The 26,993-nt window shown below is 33.9% G+C and overlaps 1 protein-coding gene and 1 non-coding gene across 5 annotated transcripts in view; both read left to right on the forward strand.

The window, feature by feature from the left end:
• The window catches only part of LOC122680724 (activating transcription factor 7 interacting protein), a 108,754-nt gene that overhangs the window by 75,615 nt on the left and 6,146 nt on the right, over positions 1 to 26,993 (forward strand). For all 4 annotated transcript variants that reach the window (XM_043882374.1, XM_043882373.1, XM_043882375.1 and 1 more), the window contains 8 exons: positions 2,716 to 2,789; positions 3,374 to 3,462; positions 5,580 to 6,218; positions 11,751 to 11,815; positions 19,228 to 19,306; positions 20,880 to 21,035; positions 22,506 to 22,688; positions 24,604 to 24,716. In XM_043882374.1, coding sequence (XP_043738309.1) covers positions 2,716 to 2,789; positions 3,374 to 3,462; positions 5,580 to 6,218; positions 11,751 to 11,815; positions 19,228 to 19,306; positions 20,880 to 21,035; positions 22,506 to 22,688; positions 24,604 to 24,716 — 1,398 coding nt within the window. The remainder of the gene's footprint in view (positions 1 to 2,715; positions 2,790 to 3,373; positions 3,463 to 5,579; positions 6,219 to 11,750; positions 11,816 to 19,227; positions 19,307 to 20,879; positions 21,036 to 22,505; positions 22,689 to 24,603; positions 24,717 to 26,993) is intronic.
• LOC122680884 lies at positions 6,728 to 6,833 on the forward strand. Its single transcript, XR_006336804.1, has one exon. It is a non-coding gene; the product is annotated as a U6 spliceosomal RNA (small nuclear RNA).

Raw genomic sequence — 26,993 nt, forward strand, 5'->3', positions numbered from 1 at the left:
GAAATGCACTCAGCCTTGTATTTACTGTGGAAATCTTAATTTTACTTCATTTTTGCAGTGATAGTGTTGCTGGTTATGATATTCTTGCTTGGCAGTATTTTTCTTTTAGCACTTGAATATATCATTCCACTCCCTTGTGGCCTGCTAGGTTTCTTCTGAGAAAAAAGCACTGATTATCTTAAGGGAGCAGCCTTAAATGTGATGGGTCTCTTTCCTCTTGATACTTTTACAATCTTTGTGACTTTTCACAGCTCCACTATAATGTTTCTTAGTGTAGGTCTCTCTGAGTTGGAAGTCTTTCACCTTCTTGAATTTGTCAGGTTTCTTTCTTTGGGAAGATTTTGGCCTTTACTTAATTAGGCTTTCTGCCTATTTTCTTTCTTTCCATTCTTGTTCTCCCATATTTGTATATTGGCCCACTTGATGGTGTCTAATAAATCTCTTAGTCTGTCTTTACCTTTTTTTCATTCACCTTTTCTGTTTGATTCTCTTAACTCAGTAATTTCAAATGATTTATGTTTAGGTTTGCTGATTCTTTTTTCTGCTTGATACAGTCTGGTTTTTATCCCTTCTAGTAAATGTTTCAATTCAGTTGTTGTAATCTTCAGCTCCAGAATTTCTGTTGGTTTTAATCTGAAGTTTCATTTTCTTCTTGCTTTGTTTTCCTAATTTCATTCAGTTTTCTTTCTGTGTTCTTTTCTGTCTCATTGAACATCTTAATGATAGTCATTTTGAATTCTTTGTTGGGTAGTTCCTAGATCTGTTTCTTTGAGATTAGTTTCTGGAGATTAATTTCATAGATTGATCCATATTTCTGTGTTTGTTTGTTTGTTTTTGTATGTTTCTCTTTTGTTGAAATCAGGCATTTGAAAAAATACACTTCCCATCTTTTTGGAATATCTTTGTACAGATGAAGACCAACCTTTAGTTGGTCCAGTTAGATAACTCTGATCTCCTTTCAAACCTTTTTTCAGAGATGGCATTTTCTTTGAGTTTGTGCATGTATCTCTAATCTGCAGAGTTTTGTCTGGTTCTATTTGGGATCTTCCCATCCCCCACCTGGTATCTGCCTTTCAAATTGCTGCTGCTTTAGCAAACCATTATATTGGAGTTACCCCTGTTGTCTCTCTGTATTACTGCCAGTTTTCTGGTTTAGGACCAAGAGGTTTGCCTTTCTTCTCATATACCCCCCAGGACCCCCAATGTGTGCTGCTTCTTCCTAATTGGGTGAGACTGAAGCCAGTACTTTGATCAGTGTCCCCCCAAAATCTGCAAATTCCACTGTTTCTTCCTGAAGGAGAGGACACTTGTTGGGAGTTTTTTTCTTTTTCTTTTATATTTTACCACACTGTGTAAGGAAGGAGGTGGGATATGGTGGTTAAGTGCAACAGACTTTCCTACCTTCTATGATTTTATCTCTTTTGGGCTTACTCTCATTTAAGGTGCTCTAATCTCTCAACAGATTTCTTGACTTATTTATACTTATTTATTATGCATATACTCCTCCTTTTATATTTTTTCCCTCTGAAATGTTTACCTTCATTTTAAGTGTTTTAAGTGTACTGATTACTCAAAGGCTTATTAGTAGATGCACTTCTTTCCCCTAAAATTTTTTAAAACTTTTCCCAATGATGCTACAATGTTAGTTTCATTTGCTTTTCTAGAAGTTTCAGATGTTTCTGTGTCAGAGCAGTTTATCTTAATTCTTTATCTTTTTCCTCCTCTACATGGATAAAATCGTTCTTTTATCCTATAAAAAGTAGCAAAATATATTTGTTGTTGAGAAGAGTGATTAGTGGCATCTGCTTGATGTGATCCTAAGTGATTATCACCATTTGTTCAATATGTATTATATTTAATTAAGACTTGAGTGGACTTATTTTTCTCAATTTAAGAAATAGATGATGATAGTGGCATTATAATGGAGGCCCAAATAATGGTAATTAGCGTATAAATGTTACAACTCTATTTCTTTTTTTTTTTTCATTTATTTTTATTAGTTGGAGGCTAATTACTTTACAATATTGTAGTGGTTTTTGCCATACATTGACATGAATCAGCCATGGATTTACCTGTATTCCCCATCCCGACCCCCCCTCCCACCTCCCTCCCCAACTCCTGTTTTGGAGGATGGAAAAAGGCTTAAATTAGTTTGTACTGAAGTTTAGAATTGGGGCATCTTTTTATGAAATTATAAGTCACATAGTGACAAGTCGTTATTTTTTAAACAAAAATTATAAAAATAATTTTGATTTGTGACATAGGATACCACTTAATTGGTAATTAATTACTTCTGAGGATAAACATATTTTCCTTGTTTGTTGAGTTTCTGCTTGTAATCTGGTGCCTCCTCTGCCAGGATATATAGTAGGCATTTACTAGATGTTTATTGAGTGAGTATCTAGTTATTCTTTAGATTCATATTGTTAATGCTTACTGAACACTTTTAACATGTAAACTATTTTTACATTCTTTATTTACTCATAAAAACTGAGGTCTAGGAATTATTCCCTTTTCATATGATAAGCAGTTGTGACAATATACTAATTTGTGTAAGCGCTTTATGTGCCAATGCCAAGGTTTAATTTTTTTTTTCTTAGTAAGATTTTATCTTGTACTATAGAAATAACAGATAACGTATTAACAAAGCACTTAAAGGTCTGAAAGATTCCTTGTGAATTGGGCTTTATTTTACCTTGGTATTTTTCTCCCCAGAACCCACCAAACCCACCTGTATCACCAGGAAAGTCTGTAGTTGATGTCATCAGCAATAACAGTGTGCCCTACAGGTGAGAATTGTAAACAGGCTATTTATCAAGTTTTTCATTAAGAGAACAAGGTTCTGATTTTCTTTATTGTGCAGAAAGATCTTAGAATGTGATGCTATGTATTTTTGTAGAGATAAGTATTTGGTGTACTGAATTAAGTATATTTGCTTCTTTTTGCTTAGCTGTAATTGTTCTCCTATGGATATTGATTTTGCTAGTTTTTTATAAGGCTTTCTTTTGTCATTGCAGATTTCTTTAACCACTTGTGCTAAATAGTATTACCTTAAGTATTTGAGAAATTCTTTGGTCAGAGTTGATAAAAACTAATGTGTGCAGATATTCGGACCCATTTTTGGTTTTCAGGTTAAAGTATTGAGAACATAGAATATAAAAGGAAGACTCTTCCCTAATGCCCTACACCCCAGCATTCCAGTGTTTTCCTACCAGCTTTGCTTCACTGCATTCACTTCCAGTTTAGTGCTTTAAATTAATATCCATGTCTAGCTACCCTTTGTTCATATGGGCCACTGCTTTCTGTATGCATAAGTAGATATCCCTTAGAATGGCATGTCCAGTGACCATTTGTGTGTGTATATATTTCATAGAAATACAAACACGGTGAGACAGATGTTGGAGTCCAAAAGGAATATAAGTGAGAGCGCACCGCCATCTTTTCAAACCCCTGTGAATACAGGTAATATTCTTAACACCGAAATACATTTTGTTAGGAATTGAAGGCTTTTGTTTTCTTTTCTTACACTCTTTTGAGCTTGAAATGGACTAAGAAACTGAACACAGTTATGTAAAATTGAGTGCTAAGAGCAAATTTTTGTTTAAAAAGTAGGATCACAGATGTACGTAAAAATACAGAAACTCAGATTTCTGCTGTAGTGATTCTCAAACTTTTGGGTGTTGGCATTCCTGTATAATCTTAAAAATTATTAAGAATCTACAGAGTTTTATTTATGTTGGTATATTAATTGACATTTACTATGGTAGAAATTAAAACATATAATTTTTAAATGTTTATTAATTCACTTAAAAATAATTGCAAACCTATATTTTTTACCATTATACAGTCCAGTATTCTTGCCTGGGAAATCCCATGGACAGAGGAGCCTGGTGGGCTGCAGTCCATTTGGTCATAGAAGAGTTGGGCATGATTTAGCAATTAAACAACAGAATTACATACCATAAGTAGCAAGTTTTGGTGAAAAGTAACTCTTTTCCAAAATTAAAAAAATTAGCAAAAAGAATATTATTATATTAAAATTTTATGTCTCTTTTGTACTTCACTTAAAACATTAAGATGGCCAAACACACCTGGATTCTCATATCTGCATCTGCGTTCAATCTGTTGCAATTTGTTGTTTTAGTTGAAATATGTGAAGAAAATTCAGCCTCATACAAATATGTAGTTGGGAAAGGCCTAGAGAGAATGTGGGTATTATTCTTTGACACAGCAAGTAGTGGTTTCTTAAAGGTTAGTTGCAAAGTGAAATCAGAAATCATACCAACAAACCTTTTTAAATTTTTCACAAAGTTCGTTTGTCTTGTACTTGGATGGGTCTTTTACTAACATCATTCATTGATCACTTGGAAGATATTCACCGAGTTTTCTAAGTCTTCCAAACATGGGTACATTTCATTAATAAATTTTTTTTAATTGTATTTATTTACTTTGTTATCAGTTATTCTCAAAAGAGCCTTTAAAGATTTGGGAAGCTAACCATGCTCTCAGGGTGGCAGGTAGATGTATTTTCCCAAGTTCTAAGTTGTTTATTTTTTAAAACTCAGATTTTACTGTTACCAGTATATACTGTTGGTTGTTTTCTTTGAAGTCTCTGCCTTATTTGGTTTATTTTCAAGAAAAAATTTGCCAGATACCCTAATGTGAATAACCGTAGTGTGTTTATAAGTCAGTCTTTCAAGTAAAAGTGGTATTCCATCAAATAGGCTGTGAGCTCAGCTTATAGCTCAGCCAGTCGTCCAGGCACTTTTCCTTGAGCCAGCCAGCCTTATTTGATATGCAGCAGTAATGCTTTATGTGTGCCTGTGATTTTGGAAAGACTTTACAAATCAGTGAGAAGGAGATTTGGTCATTGATTTTTATTAAACCTGCTCAAATGAGAAGAAACACAAATGGCTGAGCTAAAAAAAGACTATAAAACTGCAGTGACCAACATTTTTATTTACTCTGCTCTTTGTTGTCAGCTCCTTAATTCTTCTCCCATCTTCCCTATGTTATTTTCCATATCACATAATGTCAATAGAACTTTAATAGAGGTAGTAGCCTCTCCTCACTAGTTCCTCTCCCAGGGAATTCAGTAACATCGGATCCACAGGTACAGGTTTCACTTTATCCATATGGCAAAATACCATCACTAAGTTTAACTATTATGAATTTATGGTACTCTTTCTAGATATTCTATTTGAGTTTATTTATTGCCAGTGTTCTAAGGCATTTTTAATGTACTTTCAAAATTGTCTTTCCAGTTTTGCCTAGTTTTCACTGTTTTTTAGTTGTATTTCCAGCTAGTTACTCTGAAGTAAGTATGCTAATTTTCGGAGACTCTTGATACAGAGATAGCAGTCCTCCATCTTAATGATAAAACATTGCTATTTTCATAATTTACCAAATGTAAATGCAGAAATGATTCTGCAAATAATCTAAGAATTCAAGGATTTAAATCAAATTAAAAGATATGAGAGACTACTGTATATATTGCAGTACGTCAAATTTGTATTATATTATCTTAGCTGATAAAGATAGCTATTTAAACTGAAACTTCTCTCTCTTTTTTTTTACAGTACCTTCAACCAATCTTGTCACTCCTCCAACAGTTGTCAGTAGTCAACCTAAATTGCAGCCTCCAGTGACTTCAGGTTCTCTGACAGCCACGTCAGTTCTTCCTGCACCCAACACAGCTACAGTAGTTGCTTCTACTCAGGTGCCTAGTGGAAATCCCCAGCCTACAATCTCTTTACAGTCTTTACCAGTGATTTTACATGTACCTGTTGCTGTATCCTCACAGCCTCAGCTCCTTCAGAGCCATCCAGGGACTTTAGTGACCAATCAACCATCAGGCAACGTTGAATTCATTTCTGTACAAAGCCCACCTACAGTGAGTGGTCTTACCAAAAATCCAGTGTCTTTGCCATCTTTGCCAAACCCCACGAAACCAAACAACGTTCCTTCTGTGCCCAGTCCTAGTATTCAAAGGAATTCTCCTGCCAGTGCTGCACCGTTAGGAACAACACTTGCCGTACAGGCCGTTCCCACAGCACACTCTATTGTCCAAGCCACAAGGACTTCTTTACCTACAGTAGGCCCCTCAGGACTCTATAGTCCATCAAATAATCGAGGTCCTATACAGATGAAGATTCCAATTTCGGCTTTTAGTACTTCATCTCCTGCAGAACAGAGCAGCACTACCACCACAAGAATTGGTAAGTCAACAAGTAGATTTAATAATAGAAAAGCAAGCTTGTTAATAGTCTAGATAATTGAATTTGTGTGTGTATGTGTATATGTAGTTGACTATCATTATTAGAAGACAGAGTGAATAGAATTTCACAGAGACTATTTTAGTTACCTAAGAGAAATGATGTTGTTAAAGTGGGATCTGAGAATTTATTTTGAGTAAGAAGTTACCATTTGTAATTCATCTTTTACTAGTTTTCCTAACCTGGGCAAATTTTTAATTTTGGCTTTGTAGCAAGCATTATGAATTACTCTTATAATACATTTTACAGATATATCTGAATATACAGAAAACAGTATGTTTTAAAATATCTAAGTGATGTAATATATGCTAATAAGAGGAAATTAAGAACCACACATCTTCTCTAGTGAAAGTGTTAGTTGCTCAGTTATGTCCGACTCTTTGTGACCCCATGGACTGTAGCCTGCCAGGTTCTTCTGTCCATGGAATTCTCCAGGTAAGAATACTGGAGTGGTGCTCACTTGGGCAGCACATATACTAAAATCAGAATGATACAGAGAAGATTAGTATGGCCCTGTACAAGGATGACACACAAATTCTTGAAGTGTTCCATATTTTTTGTTCATGTTTGGCAGAAACCAACAAAATTCTGTAAAGCAATTATCCTTCAATTAAAAAATAAATGAATTAAAAAGAAAGAATAGTAGAGTGGGTTGCCATTCCCATCTCCAGGGGATCTTTCCAACCCAGGGATCAAACTTGAGTCTCCTGCGTTGAAGGCAGATTCTTTACCATCTGAGACACTAGGGAAGCCCCTGCCCATTACTCCATTTGGAAAAATCCTTTGTGCATTCTTCACTCCTATCTTCCAAATTTGAATGGTTTTATACTAGGTCTTCCCTCTTTAATTTACTGCAGAACGTTTGCTTGCTTCTTGTTTTCTCTTATATAGTTTCCCATATGGCATATTTTACATGATTATGTTTGTATATTTATATATACTTTGAAGTATTGCAAGAAGGAGAACTTGATTGTTCCTAATTTAAAATCTGTAGAACTCTGTCTTCCTTGTTCTTAGAAAGCATAGATTGTATATACATTCTTCAACTTGCTTATTCTTCATTTCTGATTTTATATTTATCCCCACTACTTTTGGAAAGATAGGAAAGAGTACCTGGGCATCATGTATATAGTGAAATTGTAGTAACTGTCCTATTGATATAGTTGACCTTGAAATATAAGAAAAAATTATAAAGTACAAAACTACTTTTTATAAGTGAGATATACAGGGCTTTTTTTAAAATTTTTTATGTGGTCTTCAGGAGAGTACTTTTCTTCTGAGTATATATTCTCATAAAATAGAGTTTCACAGAGTTACTGAGAGTAAATGAATTGTAGATAAAAATTCATACTGGAATGAAGCTGAATATCACCCTCATACAATTAACATCTGGGATATAAGATTGAAATTTCAAATACAGTTATTATTAGTATTTAAAACTAAATATTTGCATGGTACAGTAATGATATTTATTAGCATTATCTGCTGTCACAACATTCCTTAGATGCTTACTTTTAATTGAGTTCAGTGAATGAGAAAGATTTTTCTGGGGGTGGGTTACATTTCTTCCAGTCATTACTATTTTTTAACATGTTAGGTGGAAGATGATTATCATGGACATTGTTTTCTGTGATTTTGGAGTTTTTCTTCTTTATGAAATTTTGAACTTAGTTGACATTATTTTTAAATCATGGTTACAAAATAAGGTAAATTCTTAAATATAGAACTTTCCCTGAAAGACCATAGCCTGAAAAGAAGTAAATAACTTGAAAGATTACTTTGTCTAATGTTATGATTGCAAGTTCCCTAAATACTTGTACAGTATCAGAATTATGAGTTTCCCAGGTGGCTCATTGGTAAAGTATCCACCTGTCAATGCAGGCAACTCAGGAGATGGAGGTTTGATCCCAGGGTCAGAAAAATCCCCCGGAGGAGGAAATGGCAACCCACTCCAGTATTCTTGCTAGGAGAATCCCATGGACAAAGAAGCCTGGTGGGCTGCAGTCCATAGGCTTGCAAAGACTTGGACCTGACTGAGCATACACACACACATCTGAATTATACTTCAGTTCACTATCCTGTTAACATTGTATGAACATTTGTTGACCCAAAGTGTGTGTTTTTCCCAAAATTATCTAGCTTAATGTGCTTTATTAGTTGTAATGTCAGTCTGTTTAATTTCTTGACTGTCATTAATTATTTTTGTATATAAAATTAATAATTTTAGTAATTATTAGTTTTGTGATAATACATTTATATTTATATTTAAAACTTTATATTTTAACATATATATACTTAACACATATATACTTTAATACATAAATTATATTATGGAGATCTTCATTTTGAGTTCTATTTGGAATGCTTACATATATTTGAAAGTAAATTATTAGATATTAACCAAAACTATTAATGTTAAGCTTGACTTTGTTTACCATATTAATTAGAAGGAGGTCCTATGAGATGATATATTCTCTGATTATGCATAATTTTAAGGATGCCATAAATGGCATGAAAGTAGGCATTTAGCTATTGAGACTTGCAAAAACCTAAGCCAAGATCAAATAGCAAAATTTGGGTGAATATGAAGGCTGAAGCCAAACATTAATACACCCATAAGGTGATAAATTAATTAGTTATTTAAGTAAAACTTCTTTAAAACTATGCTTATGTAAGTTTTATTTGCATAATGTATAACTAGACAGCATGCATTTGTACATATTTATGTACATATGTCTTCATAGAGTAAGTCAATATTTTTTATAAGTATAAAATAAAAGTTGTTCTAAGGATTACTTGGAAATTTAAAGACCAAATATAGCTTGTCTCATTCATTCATAAAAGGAAATGGCTACCCACTCCAGTATTCTTGCCTGGAGAGTCCTGTGGACGGAGGAGCCTGGTGGGCTGCTGTCCATTGAGTCGCACAGAGTCGGACATGACTGCAGCGGCTTAGCATGCTTGCATTCATTCATTAAACATTGAATGCTGTTTTGTTCTAAAATCATGCAGACACACAGAAATGTACAAAATAGTCCCTATTGTAACCAGGCTTATAGTCAAATAGGGAACTTGAATGTTAAATAATTATAAATGTGATGAGTGTAAATATATGCAGGTTTCTGTGAGAGGATATGGGAGCTCTGGGAAGGTACGAGAATGGAGTGAATGGCAAGATGGTGGGAAGTAGAGTTTTAAAGGATTTTTACAGAGAGGAAGGAGTGTGACATCCAGAAACACTGACTACAGGAGGGGAGAAAATGGAGTTAGAGAAACTAGAGGCTCTTGGGAGTGTTCTAGATGAGAGATAGGGTGGTAAAAGTGACTTAAAAGTTTTTGCATTCCATTTATTTTCATTCAGTTATCCAGCACCTACCAAGGTACACTACTAATGCACCCCTGTAAAATGCACATGCTCATAATGCACATCCATTTTATGATGCTGGTAAAAATTCAGTGTTGGTTAAAAGTGACAATATCTTTTAAGAATAGAGAGACAGAGATGTTTCTTATATGATAGAGTTTGGTGTACAATTTTTTACTTTATATACTGCCAATTTTATTGCTTGATAGATTGATTCATAACTTTTTACTTTCATAATTCATCTGAAGTGGTAAAAGAAAACAAAAGATGCAGTGAAACTATAAAATGTTACATTGAGAATCAAGACAACAATCTAATAAAAGGGTAGGAGAAGTTAGTGGAAAATCTAGGATAAAGAATATTTTTACAGCTTTATATATTTTACAGCTTTATAACACAAAGTTATAATTAACTTTGTGTCCTGAGACAATTAAGTCAAAGAATCATGCTGGATAGGAAAACTCTCATATTTATTAGTATTTGTGTGTGTGTGTGTGTAGAAATAAAACATTTCATTAATCAGTTTAAATCTTTCCTGAATCTTGAGAATAATTGTATGAGGATAATTCCACAGAAAATTCCATGGACAGAGGAGTCTGGTGGGCTACAGTCCATGGGTTGCAAGAGTCAGACACAACTTAGAACGAAACCAGCCAACCAGCCAATCAACAGAAAATAAAAATGAAACTCCCTCACCTGCTTTGCTTCTTGACTTACCTTTTATTTTCACTTGAAAATGTGTTTTAAATCCAAATGAATGTATTCTTACACTGTATATATATATTTAAAAATTCGTAGTAAATTGCTTATGTTTTGGTAATGTCTTGAGTGTGTATTAATACTCTGCATGTCAGTAACCTGGAATTAATTTTTTTTTATTAAGTAGTATTTTTAAGAAGTACTATTTAAAAAAAAATTTTTTTATTAAGTAGTATTTCAAGAAATTTGCAGTCCAGAAATGAAGCTGATGCATTATAAATGAAGCAATTTTAAGATATTAAAGATATGTGTATACATACATCTTAAATATACCTGGGAGATTCCTTAGGTTATATATACACACACATGCATTTGTACATATGTGTATATATATGTATATTTTCTTGCTATGCAAAGATCTAAGATAATTCAGATAGGGTAGGCAGAAATTGGAAGGGCCCCTTTTACTTACCTAGCCTGTAAAACCCTCTTTTTAACAGGTAGATATTTATCCTCATTTGTTTAAATGTATAGACAGAAATAATTCTATCTCCCATTTCTGGTTTTGTCTTTTTAAATATATTGATAAATTATTTACTTTGTATGTATGTTATGAAGATTTACAAATGAAAGGAGTGTCATATTTTGACTATAAGGTTTTTTTGACAGAAAGTGTGGATAGGATGTTTCAGCATTAGAAAACTCCTATTAATGTAATTGACCACGTTACCAAAGAGGAAAAACTGATTAATCACCTCAGTAGATGCTCAAGACATTTGACAAAACTTAATACATTTTCTTTAGAAATTGAGGCAGAAAAACATCCTTTGTTTCTTTTCTGTGCTGTTTTTTCATTCAGCTATCTTTTATACAACTATATAGTTGTTGTTCCATACATGCAAAATTCTTATGTATGTGTGTGTGTACAAACTCAATACAAGTTTATTGAAAAATGAATAAAGGAAAACCATCTGTGATTGAGCTGTTGAGATTATGCATGTATGTTTCATCAGGATCACCTTATTTTTCTAGTGAATTTATTACATTTTTGCCATGTTGCTAAATTTTTTTCTCCAGAGGTGTGTAGTATGGAAGGATTATATTTTATTTAACTTTTCGTGTTATAGCATTTAGGTTATACACATCTTAAATTGCTTCCCTGCAATATTCCTTTGGTTAGAGTTAAAATTTGTGTTTAATGGGTATATGAAGTGTTTGGATTTCTAGTATCAATTTGTCCTTCTGAAAGATTTGTAGCAGTGGTCTATGAGAGAGTAATTTACATATGTGACATGTTGACAGACAAAAAACTATTGGAGAAAATTAACGTGAATTGTTGTATATAAAGAAACCACATTTTGTAGGTTCCTTTAAAAATAGCTCTGAGTTTGTTTTGTTTTTTGACTCCTTAGAAAACCAGACAAACAAAACAGTAGATGCTTCTGTTAATAAGAAAGCAGCTGATAGCACATCACAGGTAAGATGTTTCCTACTGTTTCAAAATGAAAGAATGGATTTCTATTGATGTTCTTTGATAAAATGAAAATTATTCCAAGTCTGTTTTTTACAACTGTCCAAAATTTTTCAAACAGCTTCTCTGTGTTGTTTGACAAGAATTGAATTTTTTTACTGGTAATTCTCTTAGTGATATTGGATTATATATAACTGACAGTCTAGTAATTTTCTTTCATACAGTGTGAAGTTTTAGTCTCCAAATTACATGTGGCCCATCTTTTTAAGACAGTCTCACTGGTTTATCCCTCTCCCCACTCCTCCCCATCCTCTGTCCTGCCATTGCCAACACACACAGAGACTCCATTTTAGTTTGTTCAGAGCTAATCAGAAACAGTTTAATGGAAAGAAAATTTTGGTTTTTCTGATAGCTTCTTAGTATTTTGCCATCCTTGGTACTTTTTCATGTTAAATTTAAGTCACCCAGGAGTGGAGTAACTCCATTTTTCCTGTATTAATAAAGTTCATCATGATTCTTTTTCTACATTGCTTTAGGTGTAATAGATTCATAGGGAAGTCATTGCATGTTTGATGGTCTAATTTCTTCCCTTCCTCTTAATCATATCTAGAAACTCATATATTTTCCTAGTGAGAGAAAAAATCTTGAATAAGTCAGGCATGAATAAAATATGTGAATTTTAAAACAAGGGCATAGTGATCTTTAATTTTGACTATTCATCTTTAAAATGATGAATTTTTGACCAAAGATAGATATACACCATGCTGTATAGATCAAACTAAAGCTATTAGAAATATTTTATTTCTTACAAATTTTAGCAGGCTTTTTATATTATATTAAAGGTCAAAGTTTTGATTCTGAGAATGTCTTGTAGCTATGTTTTTAATTAAAAGCATATGGAGTACTTTTTTGGAAGGCATGTAGTATAGGAAACATCGATATATTCAGTGACTTTTCTGTAACATTTATAGCAAGTCTAGCTTTACTTTATAAAGTAAAACTAAAACTAAACAAAGAAATTACAAACATCCTCATTTCTCTCAGTAACTTTTCTCTTGTTTGTTTGGACATACTAGGTGATGTTTTAGAAGAGGAAGATGGACACTAATGGCTGTTTTTTCTTGTTATAAATGGTGATTCTTCTAGAGTTGTGCTGTCTAATGTGGTAGCCACTAATCACATGTAGGCTATTTAAATGAAAATGGATTTAATTTAGCCTTAAATAAAAAATTTACTTCCTCTATCATAGTAGCCCCATTTCAAAGCTGAAAAGCCACATATAGATAGTAACTACCATATTGGAAAACAAGGATATGGAATATTTTCATCACTGCAAAAAGTTATATTCTGATGTTATATGGCAGCCTGGATGGGAGAGGAATTGGGGGAGAATGGTACATGTACATGTATGGCTAAATCCCTTTGCTGTCCACTGAAACTGGCATAACATTGTTAATTGGCTATACTCCAGTACAAAATAAAAAAAATTTTTTAAAGTTTTATTAGGTTGCTGAAATAAAGTGTATGTAATATTGTAAACATTTCAGTAAAAATAAATTGATATAAAAGTTTGCCAAAAAAAAAAAAAAAAAGTTTGCCATACTTTTAAAGTTCTTTACTTAAAAATATTCTTTTTAAATTAAAAAAAAATAACAAAATAATATAAAATCTAGTCACACTCAGCTACTTATGTTCTAGAAAGTCTAAAACATGTATTACCACTTCACAAGTTTTAGAATCATAACTATTTTAGTTTACATTGTATTAGATAACTTTTATTTTGATGAAGCAACTTGTACCAGTAGATCCAAAAGACACCTGAAATAGTAAGTTACTGCTTCAGATTAGCAAAGAGACTGTACAACCAAATTCTAAGTTCTCAAAGAATATTTTTTTAAAAATTCTTCTTATTTATTTAATGAATTTATTTGGCTGTACCAGGTCTTAGCTGTGGCATGTGGGATCTTACTTCCCTGACCAGGGATTGAACCTGGGCCCCCTGCATTGGGAGCATGGAGTCTTAGCCACTGGACCACCAGAAAGGTCTCTCAATGAATATTTTATTTGGCTTACAGGAATAGTAATTCACTACCATTGTATGAAAAACACAAGTAGCATGACTAGGCAGCTAATCTGTTAAAGTCATGTCTGATCAAAGGTTTGAATGAGTTCCAGTTATGGATTTAAATAGTAAATATAATATGCAAGTTTTATTATATAATAAATTATTATGGAAATATATATGGGCTGCTAGTTATAAATTGATGCTATATTGGCTTTTTGGGTTATAGATAAAATTTTTGTTGTGCAGAAATATTTTGATAATGTTAACACTACAGTTTTTTTGAACATATGTTAAGAAATTGCTGTTAGCTTTTTACCCTGTATGTTACTTGGTAGCAAATAGAATCTGGTGTGAAATAGGTAGCCTATGATTCTTTACACTCTTAGCTTTCTAACCACTCAGATGACTTCTTTTTTCTATGCCAAGTCTTCCTTAGTTTTACTTCTGAACACTTGTAAAACTATCATAATTTAGAAGGAATCTAGATGGCATGTATGGAAATGATAGTTGTTCAGACATAGCTAATGAGAAAATAATTAAAGATATAAAATATTCTTTTTGTAGTCCTTGAATGAAGATTTCTGTAATGTCTTTCAAATAAGCATTTATTAGCATATTCCATATAATTGTTATTATTTTATTCATGGATCTCATTTCATGTAGTACATTACTAATATATTTTATGGGGTAAAACATTATTTGTTAAAACTACCATCATATGTTGTAAAACAGTGTAGAAATCATTTTCTGCTGCTTCTATAGTTTTATATTACTGTTTGGAGGGACTTGAGATCCACCTCAATTTTGCTGATTTGCTAGAAGGGCTCATAAAACCTGTGACAGGTTATATCATGGTTATGGTTTATCACAGCAAAAAATAGAGAACCAAACCAGCAGGGAAAAAAATAAGCATCAAGTGGGATCAAGTGCGGTCAGGCTGAGGCTTCCATGTTCTTCCCTAACCAGCACTGCACAGGAGAGGCTTTCTCTCTGGTTATTACCTTAGGGAACAAGTGAAAGGTCTTTGCCCTGGTAAGCCTGACTGAGTGTCATGGCCTGAGCTGATTGGACAGCTGCTTCTTTCTGTGTAACCAGCTATGGCAGTCACAATGCAGGACGCCCAGCAGTGAACCCAGGTGTGCATCATCAGCCTTGGTGTTTGCGCAGATCAACCTTGATAAGCCAGTGTGACAGAGTTCATTGTTTAAGGTGTTTAAGGTACATAAGAAAATGATCAATAATTTATGTAAACTTTCTAAGGGCCACATTTTTGGTAGCCAACCAAACCTTGAGATAGTTCCCAAGTTCCTTTGGAGAGATTGTGGAGTGAACAGCCGGGTCTTCTGTACTGGCATTCTCTGCAGTTGTGGAAGTGCCTTTCAAATATATTCTTTGTTATTGCCTTTTAAATATGATCTTATTATTTTAGTACAAAAAAAAAATACCCTACAAAGCCAATATCTTTGCCTTCTTGAAATTTTCTTAGTGTTCATACGATGAGAGTGGTCATTTGGGGGGACACATGATTAAATAACTTTTTAATAAAATTAATTCTTAGTATTAAAACCTACTTGACACAAGATGTTTTTTAGCAGTTTCAGAACTTCAGTAATATGTATAAATGCAGATATAGGCATGTAATGTCTCTTTACATAAGTTTTCTCAGAATTGATGGCAGAAAAACATGAACCTAGTGACATAGAAATAATAAGCTCTAGAGTCAGACAGTCTGGCAACTGTAACTTACCTAATATGTAAGGCTTGAATACGTTATCTAAACCTTGGAATTGATTTCTTACCTATAAAATATGGTTAATGCTGATCTCAGCCACAGATTATTGTAGATTAAATTTGTTAGTGAATGTAGAACACTGACCATGGAGCCTGATGGAAATAGTTCCAGCTATCATGAATATCTTTTATTTGCTGTTAATAATTATTGAAATAATTAGATTTTATTTCTTAAGAAAATAGAAACAGGAGACTACTGTAGTATGTGATAATAGATGAACTTTATCAGTCAAGTTAGGATAAATAAAAATACAATTCAGTAAATTAGCTCATTGATTATAGACCTTTCTTCCTATTATAGATTATACACTATAGAAAAATATGCACCTTATAATAGAGCATTAAAACAATAAAAAGAAATAGACAAATTGACCCTTTTATCTTTATAAGATTTACTCTTTGTATCTTCTCTAACATTAATGTAATTACAGCAGTTTTTTTCAGTGTGTTTGTGTATTTGTATTTAAAGTGAGTATTTAGGAGGAAAAAACTAGTAATTTCTTCATTTTTTGATGTGTTATTTCATCTGACAATCCCTAATATTGATAGGAAATTTCATTCTGTTTCTTTGGTTTAGTCAGTGATATGGTTGAATTTAGGTCTGCTGTTCTATAATTTAAAAAATATATCATCTATTTTTTGTTTTTGGGTACTTTTCCCCCTACTTTAATTTTGTGTTGATTTTTAATACTCTTAATTTTTCTGTTGTCTGTTCTTAAAAAGTTGGAGTATAATTGATTTACAATGTTGTGTTAGATTGTGGTGTACAGCAAAGTGATTCAGTTATACATATGTATATATTCTTTTTCATTACAGGTTATTAGAAGATATTGAATATAGCTCCCTTAGATACATAGTAGAATCTTACTATTTTCTATTTTATATATAGTAGTTTGTATCTGCTAATCCCAGACTCTTAATTTATCCCTCCCTGCCTTTTCCCCTTTGGTAACCTCTAGTTTGTTTTCTATGTCTATGAGTCTGTTTCTGTTTTATAAGTGAATCCATTTGTATATTTTAGATTCCGTGTGTAAGTGACATCATATATCTTTCTGACTTGCTTCACTTAGTATGATAATCCTTAGGTCCATTCTTTTTTGTGGCTGATTAATATTCCGTGTGTGTGTGTGCGTGTATAAGAGAGACATCTTTATCTGTTTATCTGTCAGTAGACATTTCGGTTGCTTTCATATCTTGGCTCTTGTAAATAGTGCTGCTGTGAACATTGGGGTGCATGTATCTTTTTGAATTAAGAGTTTTCTCTGGATATGTGCCCAGCAATGAGATGTTTGGATCAAGTGGTAACTCTAGTTTAAGTTTTTTAAGGAACCTCTATCTTTTCCTCCATAGTGGTTGCCTCAGTAATTTACATTTTCACCAACAGTGTAGGAGGGTACCCTTTTCTCCACACACTCTCAAGCACTTATTGTTGGTAGACTTTTCAATGATGATGCTTCTAACCAGTTTGAGATGATACTTTCTTGTAGTTTTGATTTGCATTTCTCTGGTAATTAGCTGTGTTAGCATCATTTCATGTGCCTGTTGACCATCTTCTTTGGAGAAATGTCTGTTTAAGTCTTCTGCCCATTTTTTAATTGGGCTATTTGTTTTTTAGTTATTGATTTGTATACCCTGTTTAAATATTTTGAAAATTAAGCCCTTGTCAGTTGTGTTGTTTGCAAGTATTTCCTCCGAGTCTGTAGGTTGTCTTTTTGTTTATGGTTTCCTTTGCTGTGCAAAAAGCTTATGAGTCTTTTTAGGTCTCATTTGTTTATTTTTGTTTTTATTTCTATTGCCTTGGAAAACTGACCTAAGAAAACATTGCTGTGATCTATGTCAGAGAAAGTTTTGCCCACATTCTCATCTGGGAGCTTTATGGTGTCATGTCTTACATATTTAAGTCTTTAGCCATTTTCAGTTTACTTTTGTGTATAGTGTGAGGGCATGTTCCAGCATCATTGATAGACATGTGGCTATCCAGCTTTCCCAACTTGCTGAAGAGACTGTCTTTTGTCCATTGTATCAGTCTTGGCTCCTTTGTCAAAGATTAGTTGACCATAGGTGTGTGGGTTTGTTTCTGGGTGCTCTGTTCTGATCCATTGATCCACGTCTGTTCTTATGCCAACACCATGTTGTTTTCATTGCGATAGCTTTGTTGTATTATTGATGTTGGGAGTGTTAGGCCTCCAGTTTTATTCTATTCTCCCAGGATTGTTTTGGCAATTTTGGGTCTTTTGTGATCCCACATAAGTTTTAGGATTGTTTGTTCTAGTAATTCTTGGAATATATTTTTAACAGCTGCTTTGAAGTCTGCTAAATTCAACATCTGGCTCCACTTGGAGTTATTTTTATTGACTATCTTTTATTTCTAGTTGGGTTCTACTTTACTAGTCTTTGCCTGTTGTTCTAGTAATTTTTGATGAATTTAAAATTTAATTTTAAAAGTGGACCTTAGTTGGACAAGTGGATCTTATAGATCTGTTGTAGCAAGTGGATTCTGTTATGTTCTTCAAAGGTTTGTTAAGAACTTTTCAGTTTGGGTTTTACAGATTTGTGATGTTTATTAACAAGTCATTTTCTGTGAAGTCATTATCATAGAAAAGGTTTATAATTGTAAGATTTAGAGTTACATCATGGTCTTTGGATTTGGTCTGTATATCTAATATTAAGAAATTATTTTCTTTAATTTTGTAAAACTTTAGTATTGTAGATGAAAACCTTAATCATTTGGAGTTGACATGACTGTAAATATACCATAAAGTAATTATGATTAGCATTTATTGAGCGGTTCTTGTGTGTCATGCCTGGTGTTAAGCTCTTTGTTTGCATATTTGTATTAATCCTTATAATAGACTTCATATCAATTTTTTGAAATTAAAAAAATGGCATTTTAACATAAGTTCATGTAACTTGTAAGTGTTGGAACTAAAAGATTCAGTCATTCTTTTTGACTTGAAGATCTTGGCTCTTTAGGTCTATGTTATACTGCTTTCCTTTTTTTGTTGCCATTATATAGTTTAAAAAAGTTTTTTTAACTACATTTCTAATAATTTTGGACAATGAGTTGACTTTGGTCAAATTGGATGTCATCTGATTATAGCATATTACATCCTGTGATACCATACCATTCTTTAGGGAGAAAAATAGATTATTTTATGTAACCTAATTCTGGCTTTAAAGTTGCCTTTGGTCTTTTTGTGAATTAATGTTGATAATTTAGTATAGGTTTGGTCAACATTTTATTATTAGAAATGAATTATGTTTACATTTAATCACTTAAAGCACTTGATAGTCACTCTAATAGCTCTATGTAATTGACAGTATAATTAAAAAAGAAAATAATTTATTGTGAAAGATTTCTTTCTTTTTTTGTGTGTGTGGCAGATATTTGACTCATGAGGATCCTTGGGTCATTTATCTGACAAACACTCTTTACGTAAAGTCATTTAGGGGTCTGGATTGAACCAAGCTATGCATTATCATTGCTTCCCCTCAGTATCGTTTTATTTTCCTTATGCCTACTAGAGTTCCCATAGCAAAATGCAGATGTTTTGTTTTTTAGAGTGGAAAAGCCACAAGCAGCGATTCAGGTGGTGTCATTGATCTCACAATGGATGATGAAGAGAGTGGAGCTTTACAAGGTACTTAAATATAAGTAATCATACTAAGGAATGCTTTAGTACCATTTTTCTCTCTTAACTCATTATACTTAGTGAGGACAAATCTTGACAGCATTGTTTATGTCCTTTTTAGAAAGAGTTTTTAAGATTAGAAGTAAAAAATAGAAATCAAATCTTCGGAGAATATTAACAAAGCATAAAGGAAAACAGAACAACTAAGAGAATATTTAACTTAGGGAATACTTCTCTTTTTATAGCTGTTATTTCACTTGATCCTTACCATAACCCTGTAATGCCCATTTTAGAATTCAGGATAGATTCAGAGTACAAATTAAATCTAGGTCTTTAGACTTTAAACGTTTTTTCCATATGTGTGTATGTGTACTTTAACATAGGTGTTAAATCAAGATATTGTTAAAAAGCACATATACCCAGAATTCTCAGTATTATTCTGAGTTATAATATTTAGAAATTATATTGGTTAGCTGATGACCGACATTCCAAGTTATTCTTCTACAGTGTTAATAGGTGTTCTGTAAATAAAAAGGTTCATGGTTAAATATGCTTGGGAAATGCTGAGTTAAAATTATATGGGTTTTTTTCCTTAATACAGATATCTCTGAACCTTTACTGTGCTGATTTACAATGTAAATCTCCAAGAATGATTCAAGCGATAGAGTATTTCTCAAACTTATTTGACTGTACAAAATAACTTTTCTCATAGACATATCTGTAAAACTTTGTGGTAGTAATTATATAATGCATGTGAAAAATCTAGTAGGATCAGAGTTATTATACCTTTAAGACATTAATTTTTTAAAAAATATTAGAGACTTTAAGAAATTATATTTTAGGGAATAAGATAGTTCAGTTGGTTTTAGAAAAACAAAATTAAGTAGCTATACAGTTCATTATGTGACATTAAGGTCAGGTTTTTTTGTAAAAACTGCTGTAAAATTGGAAGATTTATGTCATCATATGTTGGGGTTGAATTCATGCCTGTCTGATTACTGTTTAAACATTTCAAATTTTCTGTATTGCTTTTACTATTTTTTTAATACACAAATCTTAATGAAAGAAATTTCCTAGAGCACAAAAGTAAATACTGGTTATTTGTAAGAGGACACAGATAGGGCTGGTTTTGGATAAAAAAGTAAAATAAAAGTTTGTCATCTGTACTCTTGCCATTTCCCTTTGTAGCACCCCTGCCTCTTAGAATCTCTCTCCATTGTCCCACCAATGAGTGTTACTTAAATTCTCCCATCTAATGTGCATTGTCTTCATCAACACTCAGATATTAAAGTAGCTGCTGCTAAAGCCTTAAGCTTTTTGTATTAAGTTAGAAGTAGGATTCTTTTCATTAAAAAAAAAAATTACAACTATATTTTCTTTAAATGTGATTTAAAATCTGTGGTAGAACCAACAGTAAATTATTTAAGGTTCTGACTTGGTTTTCACATTGGCAGAAGTACACTTAATTAAAATACAGTGAAATTGTTCTCTTAGTGGTAAAATGCAAATGAATGGCAAAGATAAACTTGTATATCTGATATTTTTCTATCATTAATCATATTGCCTCACTTTTAATTAACAGACTCTAAAAAGGTAAATCACACCCCTGTGTCAACCATGAGTTCTTCTCAGCCTTTATCTCGACCGTTGCAACCCATCCAGCCAGCACCGCCTCTTCAACCATCTGGAGTGCCAACAAGTGGACCATCTCAGACAACCATACACTTACTACCTACAGGTAAACTTGCTGAATCACTGAGCTGAAACTTTAGTTTGGCCTGTTGTGAAATATGACTGTGAAACTGAGTGGAAGGGTTAGACAGAAAATTAGCTCATTTAGGTAAGTACCAATGGATGTGATTACTGGATCATACAGGAAGATTGTGGTTTTGCAGAAACTGCCAGAGTAGAGTGGCTGTACCAGTTAGCATTTTTACCAGCAGTGAGTGTGAGGAAGGAACTGTTGCTCCACATCCTTACCAGCATTTGGTATTGTTAGGGTTTTAGATTGTCACCATTCTAATAGGGATAGTAGAATCTCATTGTTATTTGATTTGCATCTCCCTGATGATATATTATGTTGAGCAGCTTTTCCTGTGCTTCTTTGCCATCTGTTCATCATCTTTGGTGAGGTGTCTGTTCAGATCCTTGGTCCACTTTTTAATTGGGTTATACATTTTCTTACTGTTGAGTTCTAGGAGTTCTTTGTATGTTTTGGATGAGTCCTTTATCAAATAATGTCTCTTGCAGATATTTTGTCCTTTTCTTCACATTCCCTTGAGATGAACTTGATTTTAACACTAATTATGTTAGTAATAAGTTATAAAAGCTATAACTATTTTTTTAAAGATTAGAAAATTAAGAATAATCTTCATTGTTATTTTTTATTTTTTAAAAAATTGTATTGGAGTATTCCCATTGTCATTTTGAAGACAATGTGTGTTTTTGAATGCAATGTGACTTAATTTTGCAGATAGTCTTTTAACCAGCAGCACTGATACAGAATGGTTATAAAGAAGAGTTAAACTATATATGTCTTTGTCATCTAACAGTGTAAACAGCAGAAATGAATATAGTTTCTCTGGAACAGATGAATATAATGATTCATTCTAATTATAACCAAGATGTTATAATTGATCAAACAAGAGTTTTTCAGTGATTCTTAACTAGAAATTGTTTTAACTGGCCTAACACTACTGTCAGAAGATAATCATTAAAATTTTATTGTTTCGAATAGGAGGTGATTTGACTCATCTGAAAAACTTGTCAGTTATAATAGCCAATCGGTTTTTTGAACTATGGGACCACAAGTTACTCTTTTGGATTTATACCCATCGGTAGAAGGCCTGGAGGGCCTAAAATTCCACTCTGCTAAGAATAATTTAACATTGAGGAAGGGAAATATATATATAAGATTATACTCCCCAAAGTCTAAACCCTTTCTTCATCTTCACATGCTTATTTATCTAGACAGACTAGAGTGGGAAGGGCCTTGGACATGGTCGAGGTGTTCTTTTCTTCTGAAACTTGGATTGTACTAATACTAACCTTGGTTGACCCTGTCATTCTTGACTTTTTCATGATTACAAAAGGAGACTCTTATCTATTATAGTAAATTAGATTTTGTATAAAGTGAATTGTCATTTAATATTGCTTACTTAACATAGAATTTACTGCATCTTAAATCTATTTTTCTGCTTTTCATTAGCTCCAACCACCGTGAATGTAACACATCGTCCAGTAACTCAGGTGACCACAAGACTCCCTGTACCGAGAGCTCCTGCAAACCACCAGGTGGTTTATACGACCCTCCCTGCACCACCAGCTCAGGCTCCCCTGCGAGGAACTGTTATGCAGGCTCCTGCTGTTCGGCAGGTCAATCCCCAAAACAGTAAGAGACCCTTTTCCTATTTATGTTGTTCTTTTGCATGTAGTTGGAGTGGCTTATATTGATGTTAGATGCAGCAAAAAGTGTTCAGTATCATACTAAAACTATTATCCATTCATTTTCTTTTCTTAGGAGAGTTAACCAGAAAAAAATGGACTGGTATCTAATTTGTGTTCTGTATGTTGTCTTCAGTTTAATTATTTATGGCCTACTTGATTTGGTGTTGGTCTATACAGTACTTTAGAGACAACTTGCCTAGTTAAAGTGGGAGTGATCAATTGTGACTTAGCCCAGATGGAGATAATGGTAAAGGATAGCCTCCAATGAGAGTCTTAAAGGTATGGAAGGTGGCTGAGAAATAAAAGATGGGAAAATGTTTAAGGTAACTTGTAATTTCCATGTGTGTGTGTGTGTATGTATGTGTGTGTGTGTGTGTATATACACACATATATATATATGAAATATATATGTTTTCAGTTGCAAAATATACAAACAAGTTTCTATAAAGGATATATTTAAAGCTTAAAGAAAAATAGCAAAGTGAACCACATATGAACTCTCCACTAGACTAAGAAATAGGACTTCATCAGAATCCAAAAGTCTATGTATGCCCGCTCTTAATTGCATCCTTCTCCCTTTCCATCAGAGGTAACCATCACCCTTACTTACTTTCTGTTTTTCTGTATGGTTTTGCAGTCTCTATAGGTATCACTAAAAATATTTAGTTTTGCAAAACTTAACAAGCAGGGACAAATCCAGCTATTTACTGAAACTTCAGTCATGCCATTATTAGGTGATGGCTATAGGAGGAAATAAACTAAACAGAGTCTCTAGTTCACATTCTGGCTTTAGCTTTCTCAAGCTTACAAGAGCTTTCTCTGGGGAAATCAGTCAGCGGTGTCTTAAATGAATTCTTGGAAACAGGGCTCGCCCCTGGCAAGGTACCCACAGTACTGGATATGTGGCAGAAATATGGTTGGGCGATGAGTGGCTTCTAAATTTTCTCCTTTTTTTAATTAAGAAAACTTATTTTATTTTTGGTCACACTGGGTCTTCATTGCTGCACATGAGCTTTCTGTAGTTGCGGGGAACAGGGGCTACTGTCTAGCTGTGGTGTTCAGCCTTCACACTGCAGTGACTTGTGCAGTGCAGGCTCTCGGGGCTCGGGCTTCAGTGGTTGCAGCTGTCGAGTAGGCTGGACTCTAGAGCACAGTCTCAGTAGTTGCCCCATGGCGTGTGGGATCTTCCCAGACCAGGGGTCAAAGCCGTGTACTCTGCATTAGCAGGCGAATTCTTATGCACTGTAACACCGAGGAAGTCTGCTTCTAGATTTTCTGCTTTTATTGCCCTGATGTCTGTATAAAGAGTTTTCTGTTGGATGAAATGAGTATCCTCAGCTGATTAGCAGGGCGTGGAAAGGAAGAGAGGAACCTTGTTAAAATGAGTCAAGATTAACTTGCCTGTTCTGGAGGCAGCAGAGATCTTTGTGAAGAGAGCTTCGTGTTTTCTATCTTTAGAGTCACAGTGCTCCGTTCTGACCTATTTGCCTTCTGTGTTCTGTGTACCTCCAGTGCTTCAGTGCGCTAGGATTTTGGGCAGGGATCGCATTTCTTTCTTCCCTATGCTGGGTCTCCTGATCACTGTGTCTCCTGTTGTCCTTTGTTGATCTTGTCTCTCGTGTGGCTACTTGAAGAAAAGTTCATGGAGGTAGACTGTTTATGTTGGTAGCTTGCATATGTGAGAATTTCTTTATCCTCGTGCTCAAATGATACTTTAGCTGAGTATAGCCTTCTAGGTTAGAAATATTTTTCCTTTTGAATTTTATAAGCATCACTTTACTGATTTTTAAATGTTTAATTCAGTGTTCTACCAAATTTAGAATAGAACTCTAATTCAATCACTTCATTTTCTTTTATAGGTGTTACAGTTCGAGTGCCTCAAGCAACTACATATGTTGTAAACAATGGATTAACCCTGGGATCAACGGGACCTCAGCTCACAGTGCATCACCGACCACCACAAGTGCATACTGTAAGTGTGGACCCTTGGCGTCACAAAATTCTCACCTATAAAGCTGTCAGATACCACTGCAGTTGGTACTTTTTCTTTAAACTAGTTATATCAAAAGAAAATAACAGGTCTTCTGTTTTTCCAGCAGATGCTTATTGAAGAAAGTAGATCTTACCATTAGATCTGTCACCATTACCCAGAAACACTTCTGGGTAATGATGGTTGGGGAGTATAGAGCTTGCTTGTGGTGGTGTGCAGCATATAAAAAGAGTCCACGTCTGGGGCATCACAAGTGAAATAGACCATGTTAAACTTATGGTTAGGTTAAAGAGCATTCTTGAGTAGTGAATATTTTTTGAAAGTATTGAATATTTTAAGAAATACTGTTGCATGTTTAATTTTATTTTTTCCTCAGAATTTTATACTAGTTCTGTTACATTGCTATCATTTTATTGGTTTAATTTTAAACTTTTAATTAAAAAAGTTTTTTTTAATTTAGCTGTAATTTATCTACAGTATTGTAGTTTCAGGGGTACAGCTTCAGATCTTTTCCATTATAGGTTATTATAAGATATTGAATGGAGTTGCCTGTGCTGTAGAGTACATCCTTGTTTACCTATTTTATACATAGTGATGTGTATCTGGTAATCCCATACTCCTAATTTATCCCTTCCCCTCTCCTTTGGTAACCATAACTATTTTCTGTGTCTGTGAACCTGTTTCTGTTCTGTAAAGAAGTCCATTTGTGTTACTTTTTGGATTTCACATCTAAGTGATATCATATAATATTTGTCTTTCTCTGACTTATCACTTAGTACTTTTAATCATCCAATAGTATTGGGAATTCATTGGTTAAGAGATAATAGAGAAAACCAAAGATTTCTCCTTAGTCTTAGTCTCCAAATCAATGTCACATTATCCTGTGACCTGACTGTGATAGTATTTGGTGTGATAGAGTGTGTGAATGGAAATGCTGGCTCTAATGGTGGTAGGAGATTGAGGCTGATACACTTTTTACCAAGCAAAGCATCCTTTTTAAAATATACATAATAATGGCTAAGTTTCTGAAGTGCTTTCTATGCACCAGGCACTGTTAATTTATGTGGTCCTTACATAGAAATTCTTTAGAACTCTAGCTTTCCTTTTTTTATCCTTTATTATAGGTATGGCCACTAATGTACAGAGTGGTTGAGTAACCAGCCCTAGGTCATACCTCACAAAACCCGGTACATTCCAGTTCCAGAGCCTGTGCTCTTAGCAGCTGTTTTTTACTTTCCCACTGCAGTGAAAAAACGTCATGTTAATGAAGCACTTCACATATATGAGACACTCTACTATTTTGCTTGTATTATTTTATTTACTCCTCCCAACCCTGCTGTGTGCTGAGTCGCTCAGTTGTGTCCGATTCTTTGTGACCCCATAGACTGTAGCCCGCCAGGTTCCTCTGTCCATGGGGGTTCTCCAGGCAAGAATACTGGAGTGGGTTGCCATGCCCTCCTGCAGGGGATCTTCCCAACCCAGGGATCAAACTCAGGTCTCCTGCATTGCAGGCGGATTCTTTACCGTCTGAGCCACCGGCACCAGGGAAGCCCTTGAGAATCAATATTCTCCATTTGATAGAAGAGGCTACTGTGTCTTAGAGATATTAAGTGATTACTCAGTGTCATTACCAAACTAGTGTCAGAGGCAGAGCCATTTTAAAACTCAGATTTTCTGGTCCCAGCACCTCCAGCATGTTGTCACAGTTCTTCAGATCTAGCCCTGTAGGATCTGTGGCAAATATCTCATTACTGTTGTTTGCAACTACAAATAACTTACTTCATCCCATATTCCTTCGAGAAATATATAGTAAAAATCTCTTATTTATGCTACAGTTTTGCAAATGGGATGATCCATCAGAGCTTTTTTTAAAACAGGATTCCATATGAATTGTCTTAATACACTGTATCTCATCGGAGAAGGCAATGGCAATGGGGTCGCACAGAGTCGGACACGACTAAAGTGACTAAGCAGCAGCATCTCATAGGAGAAACATTCTTTTAATTTAATTTTAGTAATATTTTTAACTGGGAATTTTCAAATATATATAAAGGTAGAAAGATTATTATAGCAATCCCCACGTACCCATCACCTGTCTTCAGTAGTTATCAGTCTTCAGCAGTCATAGCCAGTCTTCTTTCATCTGTATTGCCACCCACAAACTCTCACAACCTGTGTATGCACTGGAATATTTTGAAGCAAATCCCTGATATATTATCTCTAAAACTTCAATAGAAACCTCCATTGCAGTGGCAGAAA

Source organism: Cervus elaphus, chromosome 22 (genome assembly GCF_910594005.1).
Source record: "Cervus elaphus chromosome 22, mCerEla1.1, whole genome shotgun sequence".
Taxonomy (NCBI): Eukaryota; Metazoa; Chordata; class Mammalia; order Artiodactyla; family Cervidae; genus Cervus; species Cervus elaphus.